Source organism: Amblyomma maculatum, chromosome 9 (assembly GCF_055883805.1).
Source record: "Amblyomma maculatum isolate TAMU_Amacu chromosome 9, ASM5588380v1, whole genome shotgun sequence".
Taxonomy (NCBI): Eukaryota; Metazoa; Arthropoda; class Arachnida; order Ixodida; family Ixodidae; genus Amblyomma; species Amblyomma maculatum.
In genome coordinates this window covers 643,952-659,641 of record NC_139352.1, presented here as the reverse complement: position 1 = coordinate 659,641, position 15,690 = coordinate 643,952, and the positions used below count along the sequence as shown (strand labels likewise).

At 45.3% G+C, this 15,690-nt stretch overlaps 2 protein-coding genes across 3 annotated transcripts in view; one reads left to right on the top strand and one right to left on the bottom strand.

Moving 5' to 3' along the window:
* Positions 1–208: 208 nt before the first annotated feature.
* Positions 209–1,426, top strand: bisc (TM2 domain-containing protein 1 biscotti). Its single transcript, XM_084577922.1, has one exon. The coding sequence runs from the start codon at positions 481–483 to the stop codon at positions 1,024–1,026; it is 546 nt and encodes a 181-aa protein (XP_084434048.1). The 5' UTR covers positions 209–480; the 3' UTR covers positions 1,027–1,426.
* A 154-nt stretch (positions 1,427–1,580) lies between these two features.
* Grip163 (gamma-tubulin complex component 6) overlaps positions 1,581–15,690 on the bottom strand; it is a 63,950-nt gene continuing 49,840 nt past the window's right edge. Inside the window, exons 19-28 of one of the 2 annotated variants that reach the window (XM_084577921.1) lie at positions 15,507–15,672; positions 15,073–15,214; positions 14,362–14,518; positions 13,817–13,854; positions 13,208–13,340; positions 12,385–12,439; positions 10,318–10,479; positions 7,869–8,065; positions 4,255–4,285; positions 1,581–2,299 (exon numbers count right to left, since the gene is read on the bottom strand). In XM_084577921.1, the coding sequence (XP_084434047.1) occupies positions 2,191–2,299; positions 4,255–4,285; positions 7,869–8,065; positions 10,318–10,479; positions 12,385–12,439; positions 13,208–13,340; positions 13,817–13,854; positions 14,362–14,518; positions 15,073–15,214; positions 15,507–15,672 (1,190 nt within the window). In that variant the 3' untranslated portion in view covers positions 1,581–2,190. The remainder of the gene's footprint in view (positions 2,300–4,254; positions 4,286–7,868; positions 8,066–10,317; positions 10,480–12,384; positions 12,440–13,207; positions 13,341–13,816; positions 13,855–14,361; positions 14,519–15,072; positions 15,215–15,506; positions 15,673–15,690) is intronic. The other variant, XM_084577920.1, reaches the window with a different exon arrangement.

Below are 15,690 nucleotides of genomic sequence, written 5' to 3'. Positions count from 1 at the left end.
CGAAATATTGGTATTTGGGAGAAAGAGCCATCGCTTATATTGGATACATCTCACTCTGACATGCTGTTTCTCTCTCTTTTTGCAATTTATAGTCACAATATTCAATCTTAGGACATTATTTACGCTAAAACAACGTTTATCTTTGCATTAGTTTTGGCCAAAAGTTGTAGTTCTGCATTCGGTAGCTCTCCGGCCCATGATGCTTTGAGCGTCCATGGTGGCTGAACGGCTGAACCATGGTAGAAGCTGAACTGGCAACTGGCAGCACAGCCTTGCGCAGCACGTAAACATCGGACCATCGGACCACGGCGTGCATCGGACTGTGCTATAGCCGAATTGCTAGCGTGCCTTCCTTCACGTTGAATTTCTTGCGTGTGGAGCCCAGTATAGAAGCATACCAAGTGCCGCTGTACAGAACCTACGAGTCCGTGATGATGCATTTGCCCTCAGCAGCAAGCGAGTAATTACGGGAATCGCCTGATGCAGACTTCAATGACGGTAACAGCGGGCGTACTGCTGAACGCCGTCTCCTTGGCTCTTGCCACCTACGAGGCAAACTGCAGTGCACTCCTCATGGGGCAGTACTCCTGCGCGGCTCCCGAAATCGACCCGGCCACTCAGCAGCCCAAGACGTGCGGTCCTGACGACCAAGCCCGCGTCATTTGCACCGCAGCCGACGGCATTGTGTGCAAGAACGGCACCGGCGTAGGCCGGGACACCTTCGAGAGGACTATTCCATGCCGTTACACTAACGGCTACTCCTTTGAGACCGCGCTGCTGCTCTCCGTGTTTCTCGGCATGTTCGGAGCAGATCGCTTCTATCTAGGTTACCCCGCCATCGGCCTGGCCAAGTTCTGCACGCTGGGATTCATGTTCCTTGGTCAGTTGGTGGACATCATTTTGATTTCGATGCAGGTTGTGGGCCCCGCCGATGGTTCTCATTATGTGATAAGTTACTTTGGCCCCTGCCTTCAATTCCTGGGACTCGACAACGAGACCTACGTTTTACCGCAGGACGATTGGTGATTTTTGAACCACTACCACGGCGCGCGTATAACGGTTACAATGAACTGAAAAGTTACTAGCTTTTATATAGTGTTCCTATTGTTTCACTTACTGTGATGTGAAATGGGCGAGGTTCGTATTTTTTTTATTCATTTTGTTGACTATTCGCTGCCGGAAAGCAACGTAATGCAGACAACGGACATGCTACGCATGTTCAACACATCCAATTACACGTGGGATAACTGTGTTCCCCATGACTGACTGTTCAAATACATGAACACTGGATGATTTTGCTGAAGGCAGTACTGTAGAGAGTAATGACGAATATTTGCAAAATGTAAAATGGTGCCAGACAATGCCTTGAAGATACTGATACATATAAATGCACACACACAAAAAATAAAGCCATTGAAAAATTGCAGCTCGAAGCAGTCGTGCACAATGCAATTGCTTATGCCATGACCAAAGTTTCATTTCACATGTGATCCTTCTATTATTTGCTGTAATGAATGACGGTGAAAATATGTATGGAAAACATGTATATGTATGGACACAAGAAGCAGTTAAAACACACATTATAGGTTCCCAGCTTTTATTTTAATCAGAACTCGGAAATAAAATAGAAAACAAATGTCGAGCAGCTTGTATAAGGCCTCAATACACTGGAACATTTGTCATTTGGCACATGTTAAAACTTGAAATGTGCATCTATGGAGCAAAAGCTTTTACCAGCAATGCTTAATGTATGTGTGTATGTACACACACGCACACACAATATACAATGGTGGTTCCTTGCCAATCTCTCCAGTCAAGCCTGTCACCTGTACACAACATCTTGTCAGCAGACTGTTCACCACATATGAAGGAATAACAAAACCATTAGCTCCTACTTTTGAAAAACAGGGCCACAGTAACAGACTGAGCTAAATGCAAGACATCGCTCTAGATTCACAGGTGAGCACTCTGATGTTCAGTCATTATGCAGTGCATAAGAAAGATAAGATCGTAACATTACAATATTACACCAGCAAAAAAGTAATAAATTAATAAAAACAGTGATGTGAAGCCAACTGCGAAAGAATGCAGCAAAGGGATTAAGTGATGGACACTCTCGAGGCATCTGTGGATGGTTCATCTCCCATCCTACTGCTTAAGGATGATGATGTTTGGGATGGCAAGCTTTCGCTATGATTCGTTCCAGCTGACTCGGGCCAGAGGAAGGTGCTGAAGTTTAGCGCCTCTGAGGGCATGGGACAATTCATCTGGTACCTTGACAGGTGGCGGTCCTTCAATGCTGAAAATACATGAAAAGTCGATCAGACACTGTTCAGAACAAAGTCGATAAGACACTGCTCCTCAGGAAATGGCTGGAGGTGCTTGAATGATGCATTGTGGACTGTGATTACCGAGTCAGTCGCGCAATGAGGCATTATTCAATGTTAAAATACCTCTCCCCTATGGCAAGTATACCAATGCAGTAGGCAGCTTTAATAACTGCTCCAAGGCCATCAAGCATATGCAACTATGGTGAATTTGCAAGGCAACTAGATGCATTAAACAAAAGCTGCACGAGTCCATCAAGGGGTTCGATGTTTGCACTTGAAAAAGACTGTGAGGACAAATCGAAGCATCGACAGGCCACTACGTTCTGATCACGAAGTGACAACTGAAACCGAAAACTGAGCTCTGTATGGCCGAAAACTAAAATGTACGCGTTGCCATTACCAGCCCGCAAGTAAAATGCCTGCGTTGACACCAAATTCTGGGCGTGGAGTTTACGCTACACCGCCACTCACCTCGAAGTGCTAGCGACCAGTCTTTTTTAACTCGCAAGTTTGAATCGACTGGTGAAAGGATCATAAGTCCAATTTTCTTCACGACAACTATGTCATCTGCTGCTAGACTGCCAAAGACTCAATTTTCACTCTGAATAGCAAATGCATGGAGCTGTCCTCATTTGTAAATGCAATCTTGAGATAAAACAAATTGCTTTTATATATGGTTTAATATGACCCCTCCCCCCCACTTCCCACTGCTTTACATATGATAGTACAGCAAATGCTTAAATTTTTTTTTTATCTTGGTGGAAAGCTGGGCCAAGTAGAAAATATGCTACTCTCAACATAATAATCCTGCTATGTAGTACTGATGGTACTGATGAGAACTTAAGCTGCATCCATCAACACAAAACATTTTGAGTTAAATTGCAGTAAGCCAAGGTCATCCTCAGCAGCACAGTAAGGAACACCTGAACGATGCTTAATGACGATTTCCACTGTTTGCATAGGAGCAGGTTTCCTTGCTCCAGGATTATGAGTTTAAATTCCACTAGTCGACCTAGGTAGGTTGCATGTATTCCACTGGGAATTTGGAGCAACTTGGAGTGATTTTCTACGGAACTGAAGAGTGCAAACAGAAGACAGTCCACAGAGAAGAAAAAGAAAACACAAGGACAGGCGCTAATGGCTGAACTTGACCGTTGCCAAGTTTAGCGCCTGTCCTTGTGTTCTCTTTCTTTTCTGTCGATTGTCTTCTGTATGCGCTCTTCAGTTCTGTAGAAAATCATGAACCAACAAGGCCCAACTGAAGTTTTATTGAACTTGGAGTGCTCTAGCTCAATCTGCCGACCGGAGTCTGATTTCACCAGACGTTACAGTTATAAAACGTCATCACTTCCAGAGGTTGTGGGATTTTTCTAGCTGTCTTTAGCAGTTTCAGAAATATCGGCAGAAAACAGTAGGCACTGCCATTTTTCTTTCTGCACGTGTATATCAAAGTGCGTTTATTGAAAAATGCCTGCAGCATGCTTCTAAGCACACCAAAGCAAGTTGCAGACTGCACTCCTCTCCACTTATCAATCACAACACATTTTGGCGCCAGGACACGACCCCAACTTTCGGAACTGGTCTAGCATTACTTGAGCTGCGCGCTCCACATGTTCCGCTGGTCGGCCAAGGCTCTGTAGGGATTTGGGTCGCTCTGTTCCGATTCAGGCACCCAGATATAATCGAACAATGGAAATCGTAGTAGGTGAAATGTAGCCACATTTAAAAGCACCTTCTGCAGTGTCTGGAACTGCTGAGGCTCGATAGCAAAAGGCTGGCCTTAAGCGAAGCAAATGGGAGAGCAGGTGGTCAGTCGGTGAGTTGAAAATATGCAGAGAGGCAATGCCATGCACAAGCACAGGCGAAGCAAAACGAAAACAGAAGCAGATTGTGCTCGCGAAGAGAAATGCTCATAAGTTTGTACCTTGGGCTGCTCATGGCATCCGAGAGCCAGGCTGTGACATTCCACAGAGTGGTGTGCGTGTGTGCATATTTGATGAGGCAGCGGTGCAGATTTCATGGCGATTTTATTGTTTTTTGTTTGGTTTCCCAGCAGTTGCAGTCCGTGAGAGAGACGAGAGATAGATAGTGGGAAGAGGAAGAGAAAAAATAAAGAAAGCAGAAGAGAAGTGTACAGGAAGTGGCAGAAACAAAATGAAGCAACGCAAATATAAACAGTGTTACTGAGTGGGGTTAGACAGTATGAGCTGCTGGAACACACATGTACGCACAGAGCACTTGAGGGCCAACACAGAAATCTGACATGAGTGCAGCACAGTTTCGGACCTTACTTGCTGCATGCAACTTTAACAAGCGTTTCCGGAAAGCTATATCCATTGCAATCTGTGGCAACTTGCACGGTCAGAAATATTGCTGCAGTTGTGAGCAAAGCTGATCCTGAGTGCCTGCAGTGAACATTTTTGCAAGAGCTGCGAGCACCTGAAAACCCCCAGCAAAAGAAGTGAGCAATTCCACTATTTCTGGCACAGTAAAAAAACACCTTACAGCCCAGTTTAAAAAAGCAAGCAAGAAAATCAGAGGGACACTTAAGCTCCCCCTCTAGAGGTATGACGTGGTGGTGTCAAAGACTCCCATCTGCAACCTGCCTTTGTGTATCCTTGCTCATTGTGTGTGTCTTCAAGTGTACCGTCCTTTTTATGCTGTCCTTTCATCAAAACGATTCTCGTTTGTATACATGCATTTTGGCACTTGCCTAATCACTAATCACTTAAAATTGTGCCTATATTACCTGATGCACACTATTTAGAATACAGTCATAAGTGACCACACCATGTGACAGACCACCAGACATAGATATAAAGCCACACAAAAAGGCAAACAATGAGGAAGAGCGGAAAGGAACGTACACAGCAAACTGACGGTCAACTAACTAAAGCCTTGTATACACGAGCCCGACGCAAGCGGGTCAGGTAGGGGGGAGCCGGTTGTCGAGCTGAGCTAGCCCGACCCGTCCGGGTTTACATGAGCTCGTTTCTGTCGGGCAAAGATCGCTGCTACACCGTGCGTCGAGCAAGTGAACCAGGCGCAGGCCCGACGCGTCAGCGTATACATGCTGCTCCCCCATCGGCCAGGTTCGAGCCAACCCACCCCCTGCAGTCGGGCTGGCAGGACCCGACCAGACGGTCGTTTAGCTCGACCCTCTAGCGTATACATGAGCCCGATAGCCGGTTTTCAGCCTGACAGGCCTCCCCGATCGGACTTTGTCAGTCTCATGTAAACCCCCTGCAAGAAAGACCCCGAAAGAAGGGAACCGGGATTTCTGGGTGCAGCGGCAGCGCCGCAACGAGAGGCCGCAGTCGGGAAAACAGCAACATGTGGTCGCAATAAATTCTGCTGAACGTGAACAGAGAGGCCGGCAAAAGTGTAAGAAAGAAAGACAAAAGTGGGGGTGGGAACTGAGTTTTTCTATCCCAGAACACAAAGTGCGTTCCATGAAGCCGTTAACGCTTTTCGGTCAGGGTTAAGACACACTCGCGAAGTAGAGCGACAAAAGAAAGGCAACAAGCACACAACCAGGGCCGGGCGTTCAGTCCTGCATGGATGCCCTTCCTTCGCATGCTCCTGGTTTTCGTCACTGTTACGCTGCCGAACTGCCACATTTTGCACCCCAGGCGGTCCGCATGTTGGTTTTGCCTTGAGTCAACGATACGGCCTTGACAAGGTCCGAGCTCTTCCTAGTCGGCCTGCCGTCGTTCTAAACTGTACTTCAGCTTGCAGTGTTTGTTTCATAGGAACACATACAAACGACACAGGAAAGGGCTGCTCGATAACCCTCTGTATAGTAGCCTGCCAACTTAACTCCCTCGCTTCCTTACAGACACAGAAATAAGGCAAAAAAAGAGAGAATCAGAAGAACGGAAAGGCAGAGAGGTCATAGGCAAAAAGAGTGCAAAAAATCGGGAGCCTGTAACTCTCAACTTTAGTCTGACTTTTGGCATGGCGGGAGTTAAACACAAGAGAATGGAGCTGAACTTAGGCGCGAAGCGGGAAATCTGTGAATACAAGCGGCAAAAGCCATCTCAATCAATCCAAACCGTGAGGGACAGGACCCAAGTTCAACTAGGCCTCAGCCTCGCCAGGTCGACGGTAGCGTCTATACTACAGGACTCCTATAAATGACTCAACGTCAGCATCGCAGCGTCAGCCACAGTCCGACAGCGCCCAACACAGTTCGAAGAAATTGAGTCAGCCTTGTTGATGTGGTTCGGGAATGTGCGTGCGAATGGTGCCACCGTGACCGATGAAATGCTTCAAGAGGAGGCTCACTGACTCGGCAACATTATGGGTGTGTACCGTTCTTTCTCCTCCGTCTTGATAGGTTTTACCTGTGATGACTTACGGAATTTTTGTTTAGTAAAACAGGGTAATGTTTACTGAGAAATATTATTCTATGCTCTGTCTAGGCATTACTGACTTTAGCTACTCAAGAGGATAGCTGACAAGGTTTAAAAACAGACATGACGTTTCGGGTCGACGGATTCATGGAGAAGGGGTTAGCATCGACAGCGCGGCTGTTTTTAATTACAAATTTAATTAAAAAGCAGCCATTAATTACAAATGTTCTCTGAATTATATACTTTTCGTTTTAATCATGACTCGTTATTATAAATGACACGCTTTATGGACAGTTTTGGTCGGAAACCAAAGCGTCCATACTAACGAGGCACCACTATATTCCTATTTTTTCCTAATTTAATGTATTCGGTCGCAAGACAATGCACAGTGTATTAAAAAGAAAGCGTGGCAATCATCAATTTTTTTTCGAATTAGGAAAAAGCATATCGTCATTGTTGTCATCGTCAATAGGGTCAACAGCATTTGTCTTTTCAGTATGTAGTAAGAACTGGCTTGTTTTATTTCTAATATGAATATTATTCACGTGGGTCGAATGGGATAAACTCTTTGTAATTGCATTATGGGCCTATGCGTAGGAACGTGGAACCCATGTAGGCCTTAGAATGAAACCGACCACGAAAGGGTAGGCGAGGAGAGGGAGAGGATTGCCACTTTAGTGCAGAGTTGGACATGTAGTTACCCGAGTTTTTCTGCTTTTTTCCGGGATATTAATTGTTGTATAAAATTAAGAGTAAAATACAGCTTTCATATGACAAAATTCTGGCTTGCCTATATATCCCAGGATTGCCGAGAAATGTATATTTGCTTTAAGTTAGAGTTTAATTTAATGATTTTTTTTTTTTTGAGGTCGTGCGCCCGACCTCAACTTCACATTTTGAGTTTGAGGTGAGGTTGAGTGAGGTCGCCAAATATTTTTTGAGTTTGAGGTGAGGTCGAGGTTTTCGAGGTCAAATGCCCACCTCTTAGTGTGACAGATACTGTGCCTCTACCTTCTTGTGAACCAATTAAATTAAAAGGTATTATACTACAGTCTATATACATTTCAAATTATTGCATTTTTACTTTGTTCCTTTTAGATCACCTTGCAGATGTTACTATTAGCAGGCAGTAATGTGCCCACACTCAAGCCAGGTTTAGAGAAGAGAGTAACCAAAGCCTTACCTGTCTGTAGGGTGGCCACAATCTGGCGAAACTTGCCATGAACTGCAACAAATTTGCCAAAAGATGGGTGGGTCAGCTGGCTGCCAGCCTGTACGCGCCATGAGCATTTGGCAAGCTCGGATTGGAAGAACAGCATCGTTTTCAAGGCCTCGCGCAGCAGCTTGTAGACAGGCGTCGCCCTGCGGCCTAGCAGCAATCTGAGCACAATAACAAAAAACAACAATAATAAAAACAAATAATTGCAGGTGAAGTGGGATGAACCATTTTATGTATTGAAAGCATACTGATGGCAGACTGAAGTCTAGCTACAAAAATACTGACATGCGTCCTACTTTTGAGCACGAACTCATAGCCTGTAAATCCAGCCGTGCATGCTGACTTTACAGCTCACAGCCATCTGTCCTATTGTAATCTACACGCTTTCTTTATGTGATCAACTCTCTTGCTTCTACTGCATACTCCCAACATCTGCTACACTAAGAATTTCCATTTTCCTAGCAAAGTGAACCGTTGTTAATTTGAACTCGTCTGATTATTCAAACTGAATTTTGTTTCCATCAGTATAAAGCATATTAAGAAGGTCCCTGTACAGTCAGCTTGTTTGTCTGTTTTCACATACTGCAGCTAGACAATGGTGACAGCAGGCACAGAGGGAATTAAATACAGTTAAACCTCGTTATAATGAACAGTTAAAGAATCAGAAAATAGTTCGCTCTATCCATAATTCGTAATATAAAATTTCGTAGAAAATACATACAAGAGCAGCAAAATTCAATCAGAGAAGGCACAGCAACTCGGAGGGTGCCTACTTGGGTCACGTTCATTTATTTACGCGCAAAAAACTGCGTTATCGCGGCCTGCTTTTTTGTGTTGATCGCGTTCCCTATCACGACACGCCCTGTTCCACCGTTTGCAAACACTCAACAAGGGCAAACCCACTGCTCTCAATAGCACTGCAGTGGCGGCGCAGTATATCCAATGCAGCAAGCTGAAGTCGGAATGTTCTCATCGTCTGCAGGGTCAGCCTGAGCTTCGTCTGTGGGATGTTTAGAAACTTCCGCAGCGATTTCGGCGTCCGTTAGTACAGCCGTGGTCGCCGCAATGTCGTCGCCGCCTACAAAGTCCTCTACAGTCATTGTTGCGGGCATGTCACCAACAAAACGCGAAAAATCGTTCCAGGCTCATCGAGCTCGCGGAGCTCTGCTTCTGCTTCGTCGGGATCGTCCCCATCGTCACTTGATGCACGGGCCTCTGCTGGAACAAAACCTGCGTGCCGAAAGTAGTTGGCAATCGTTTCGCCTTTCACGCTGTCCGATGCCGCTTCAATGCTCCCAGCAAGTCGATCTTCAAGTCCTGCTTCATAAGAAGCTTCACGAGAAGTGTGTCAATCAGTCTCCTCTTGTAAACTGCCTTGAAGGCCCTGATTTTATCTTGAGCTTGGTCTTTAACGTCAGTGCTGCTCCTTTTTTTTTTCGCATTCAACGCCATCACAGCACTACGCACACCCGCGCACCACACTCGACACGATGACCGACGCAGCCTCCGCCGAACGGTACGACGGCCACGCCGCGACGCCGCTGCTAGCACTAAAAATGCGAAAGACGCAAAAACCAAAAAGGCAAAAGCAACCTTCGATCGCGCCGCTGCCGCCGCTGCTGAAGTGGCGCTGTCAGCGATTGTGAGATGCGAACGATTTCTTATGGCCTCCGAGATTACCCCCGCGCGCCTGTTTGTGCGCGCGGGGGTAATCTCGGAGGCCATAGATTTCTTTGGCTGTCAACTCCCAATGCTGTCGTGGAATCTGTGGCGCTGTCAGCGCCTGCGAGGTAATCCTGAACGTTTGCTGCGCCGCACAACACACATGTAGTGCAACGAAGCCTGCCTCCTGCTATTAAAGTAAGGTAGTGCTTGGTGTCGTAAAGTTCGTAATATCCGTTTTATGCCGAACCGCATTCGCTATGGGAAGTTAAAAATATATGTGTTTGACCAAATAATTTCGGAAGAGTTCGATATATTCAATAATTCGTAATATGCGTGTTCGTTATATCGAGGTTTGACTGTATAAGCAAAAAGCGTAAGCAGGAGATAAAACAAACAAACACATCAAACAGTTAAGTTCAAGAATCAACGCAAACTAGAAATGAAACAAATTTCTTGTTCTCCTCAAGTTTCGATTCTGTACCTCACCAGATCTCAGTTTCAACCAATGAATGGATCGAATAATATTACTCATCACTGCAATTAAACCCTGCCTGTAAGCTTTGGGCTCAGCTACGTTCTCCTTGAATGACGTCACTGCTTCGCATGACACCCTCCTTCACCAAGCAAACCCACTGTCCACTACAACACTTTTACTTTCAACACAAAACAGCCATCTTTATGACGCAACATATTTCTCCACCATAAAAATCCCCTTGTTCACAGCATAACAATGCAGTACTACAAATACCGTTGGCTGAGCCGCTTCAGGAATGCCAGGTGGACGTTGCGGAGGTCATCGACGGTCCGTGTCTTTCCCATGAGCTCGGTCTGCAACTCTGTGAGTGACGCCTGCATCACCTGACCACTCACGTACGACTGGACCAGGTTCACAAAGTGCAGCATCTCGTGCCTGCGTCAATAGAGGAGGACAGCTTTTCTCTCTACAAATGCGTCACCAGATCAGGGATTTCACAACTATCCTTCCTTACACCCGTATTTCCGAGACTGACCATGGTGCAATTGATAGAACCAGGTTATGCTTCACTCCACAGCCAGTCACTATTAATTGAACCTGACCATTTTATTGAGGGGCCAAGCATCTACCTGTTATGTTCCAACTCTCAACGTGAGGACCCTGTTCGTGTTGACCAGTTGTGTTATAATGATGATCCTTAAGCCCCAGCGTGGATGCGTTCTTTGCAGAAAGGCCCGCGTTAGGAGCCAGATCTTCGCCCAATAACATAACTGGATAGTGTCTCCTTGTTCTTCCCAGTCAGATGGGATTCCGTCCGAGCCTCGACATCATCTCTCTGGACTGGTGAGATTCTAGGCTCAAGTACTGAACCCAGTAGCTGGACAGTCTAGTAAAAGGATAACCATGCACCAGCCTGCCTGGTTTATTCCACCTATTCTCCAACAGCTGCAGTGCTATTAATGCTGAAGCTCTGCCCAAATTCGGCTTCCCATGGAACATAGCAATACGAGTGGCACAACAAAAGTACCATCCATGCCTTTCTGTGCAGTTTCGCCATCATTAAGGCCCCTAACCTTTGTTTAAATTCTTGTGAGCTTAGCCTCCGCAGGAGAGAGCAAGTAATTAGCTTTTTAAAACAGGCTTCGCATATTGCAAACATAGGTCCAATGAAACCAAAGGTGGCTGCTGCAGGTCAGCGTTAGGACCTTCTTTCCTCTTTATAAAAACAAAAAGAAAGCACTTGTTTGATATGCTTTTACTCCCAAACTTTTCCTGAAATTTGAGAGGTGTATATGCTCAGAAAAAACATGAAGCAGCAGAAATAGTACACAAAGCAAGTTGATCCAATGCAGCAGAACAGCGTTAATAATTTTCCGGTTCAAAGATTTCCCGTTTCATACACTCAAAATTGCGGGCAGAAAAACATCTCCCATATTGTTGCACTATTTTTCTTCTGGTTAACATGTTCCCGGATAACACGATTTCCCGGTTACTAAGTTTGAAATTTTGACAAACTGTGGTCGTATAACACGTTTTGCGATGAACTGGACGTGCGATGACGAGCGTTCGCAACATAAAAAACTGATCAGAGGCACTTGCCGCAGTTGCTTTCCTGCAGTGCCTAGGTGCAACGAAGCGAAGCAGCAAAAAAAAAAATAAAAAAGCCAATGGGCCAACTTACGAAGCGCGAGCACCTGTGGAAACATGAATTTGTGAGAAGAAATATAGTGGCTATTTTTTGCGATCATTAGGGGCATAGGAGCAAACCACTTCATAACTACAACTGTTCGCTTGAATACGAGCAGGCCGGGTTTGGGGGACGCAGCATAAGCAAAAGCACGGAGACTTTAAGCCATTGCGATTGCTTCTCCACATGCCACTGGTGTAAGAAGGCGAAGTATGTGGAAGCAACCAAGGAAGCAATCCCGACTTTTCAATTATAGCCTTCTATGATATGGAGATGTTGACCTCTTCCACACTTAGGACAACGTAAAAGCGGACTTAGTTCTGTGAGAGCTAAAAATGCAGCTGTGCATACTTGATGCCTATAAATGCTAATCTACACTTTTATGCAGTGAAAGTCTCAATTCTGAATACCTTTGCATCTCGTTCAAGAGTTATTTTCACAATCAGGCAACTCAGATCATACGTTTTCTCGGATAATACGATTAAGAAAGAACCTTGCATATATGCAGCAGGCATTCGAGGCTATCTGTGTAAAGGCCCAGCCAAAGATTCACCAAGTTCCAAATTCACTTTTTTGCTTTCTGCACTCGGTGCATCCTTTCAAGCTTGAATGTGAGCCAACTTAGAATCATTACGCAGGACGGTATCACTCACCTCATCAACTGCAGCTTTCGATACTCGGGTGATGAGTGTGGGTCTCTGGGGAGCGCTGTAAAAGCGGAGTTTGAGACAAGGTTATTGTGACATCGAGAACAACTTTCGTTTTTTTGGTCCACGTTTCTTACTGAAATATTTCTACAAAATGCTAAAATCGTGAAAATAAGCTTGGAAACCCAGAGCACAGCATGACAAATTAACTATGAGCCATTTTTAATTTTTGCTTTTGGTTGGCACCAGCACACCACATGCTGGCAAGTAAAACTGTCAGGTTCTGCACCGTCAATTTCCGACAGACAGACAAAGACATCACAATGACTCTTCAGCTCGAAATACATGTCACACAATGCCAATTTCTGCGCACAAGGAATGCTGTGTTTAAAATTACATTAACTGACATTCCATCCAATGCTTGCAGCTGAAACTTGCTAGATAACATTCCTACATGCTCAGGAAACAAAGTATCCTTTGTTCATCTTTAAAATTTATTCTCTGTACTTTCTCCAAATTCAAAATGTCCGAGGTGTTGACAGAAAATCACACATTTTGTCTATCAAACTCTCAAAAATCCTTCAGAAGGCGAGGTTCTAGACACCATGTATTGAGTAGACGGGCAATAGAGGAGAATCCCATCAAGCGCTAAGTCATGGAAAATTTGTTCACATATTGGAAGGTATCAACCAGACCATACTCCCTAGAACATACTCCCTCTCTAAACTTAAATAATTTCAGCCATATCACCCCCTTCAGTGAAACAAAACAAAAAAGAGAGACTGAATTTGCAAGCCCTTCAGTTAAACGCAGTTCTCCGTTTGCTGACCAGACGGCTTGAGGTGACTCCACATGTCCGACAGGGCCCACATGGACCGCCTAAGGTTGAGCAGGAAGCTGAAGATCCGGTTGTAACGAACGAGGCAGGCCTTGGTGATCACCACATTGAGCGGCCACTCCACCTGGTCAAGAAAAAGGAGGTTGCAAAAAAGAAAAATACACAATAGTTATAGACCAAAGTCAAGAAAAATCAACTGAAGTTTCAGGTCCCATATAGGAATCTCATTCTGCATAGAATTTTCTGAGCTAGTAAAATGAGCAATAAAATGTGTTATATATAGCCTCACGAAACTCAACAGTGACTTGACATAGACCTGTAAAAAGTAAAACTTTCTGATGAGCTAGTTAGTACATGATACTTAAGAATTGCTGCGTGCTTAAAGGCTGATCACCGAAAGGGATGCTAAAAATGACTTCGCAGATGGTCCCTTTGATTTCAGTATTCCTGATAAACCGCACACAAGTTGGAAACCTTTCTTAAACACTGCTGCAAAGGACTCTGCTGACCAGGGCAATATAAATCAGGCTGACTATTGTTTCACAGCAAGAGAGTCCTTCAAGAGGCAGAGGAAATGAAAGCTGTGCACTGAAAGCTTACCTGATAGTTCATTGAAAGGCAGTTTAAGATGTTTTGTCCTGTTTAGAGGCAAAGAAGAAGAAAAGCAGTTTAAGACAAAACGAACAGGCATAACAAGTACTAATTCCTCAGATGCCATGACAAAATCTTTATGCTGACAAGCAAAAACAGGCAAGAAGCTCATCAAGCAGCTCTCAGCAGCAGTTTTTGTTCCCATCTTGGCATTTATTCCGTCATAAATGAAACAATGCTGAACAGGGACTGATTATAAATGTCAATGCTGATTAAGGCACAATGCTGCTTGTGATAAGCTGAGGGCCTTTGCCTCCCCATTCAGGTGAATTTTCAGTTGTGTCCCATGCCCTGTAGTACTACCAACACTACAAAACTATCGAGAAACAATGCAAGCAAAGATAAGTCGTGACAGTATAGCCAAAGATAACAGAGGCGTTCTGGGTAAAAAAAAAAAAGACCATCATTGTCAAAGCATAGAAACGCTGTGCCTGTGTCTAACTGTATTCCACCTTTCTCAGTACCCAGCATTTGTCAGTTCTGCCACGTCTCACCAGGAAGGATGATGGAGGGGATGCGGCGAGCATCCAGGGTCAGGTTGGAAGCCTCCGGACGGTCTCCGTGCAGCGATGAGCTCAGGGCATGGGCGAGAACAGAGTTCAGAGTCCTCGGATTGAGAAACTCCAGAGGCGAACATGTGGGTGACTTCAGCTGCATACCCAGGAGAGGTCCACTTTGCACTCCACGTCACAATAGCCTCTCTTCAAGCACACCCACTCTGCCTTGCATCTTGACCTACCCCACTTCGCTAGTACTACAACTACTCTTCTGCATTTCTGATATCAGGTAGTATATAAAGACGAGGTCACATGATGAGATCATGTCATGATTGACAATGCCTGTGTTGTGTTATTCTCATTTAGCTGTTGCATGATTGTCACTTTCTTTATGTGTGTGCTGCAAAGGAAATGGCCCACAACCGATTAGGCCATCTGGTTCATCATGACTCACAAAGTGACACGAGCCCAACCAAAACCAGAGAGACTTTGATCAGAAAACTCGCCACAACCGCTGTACTAGACTAGCTCTTGCCAATAGTTCTACAATGATGGAAACACAGTGCAGCCAACTCAATGAAAAAAGTAAGGGCTCCTTCGAAGTGTTAAGCAGAACGAGGGGCGGAAGGGGAGCCTTGGGCTGTTGGCCAACGTCCCTGACCTCATCTGTCTATACCTCAGGTAACTCAACGAGGCGTGCAAGCCTACCTCGTGGCAGATGGCATCACACAGAGCCTGTCCAAACTCGCCATCCTGGAAGCAGTAGTAGCTGACGAGAGCCTCCAGGTGGTCGTAGAGTCGCAACTCGGTCACAAAATGTGACACGCAGACTTGATTCAGCAGCTTCATCCTGAAACGAAACAAGGAACAGGAAAGTGAGGATGAAATCTGCATGGCAACGAACAAGCTTAGGGCAGAGCCTCGTTCTTGGAATGTACGGCTGATAGCGATACGTGTGAAACAACACAGATATTGTGTGAAGTGCAAACCATGCAAAGCATCTGTGCATTCAAAGCAAAAAAAAAAAAAAAAAAATGTTGGCCTCTCACAGAAAAAGTGTTAGCAATACAGCTGGAGGAGCTCTAGGCTCTGCAGACTACTTTCGCGGAATTGCAGAGCAAACAACATGAGGGAACACTCACTGGGCTGTCAAGGGGGGCAGCAGAGAGCGCCGCAGGGCCACCTCGAGCGGAAGCCGACATAGTCCACCCTTAAGGCTCCAGTCCAAAGAGTCACAGCTGGCAGTGCCATCATCCGCATCACCGGATGAAAAATATGACAACCTGGTGAACTCCAGTGGCTCTTGAGCTGAGAAAAATTAACAAT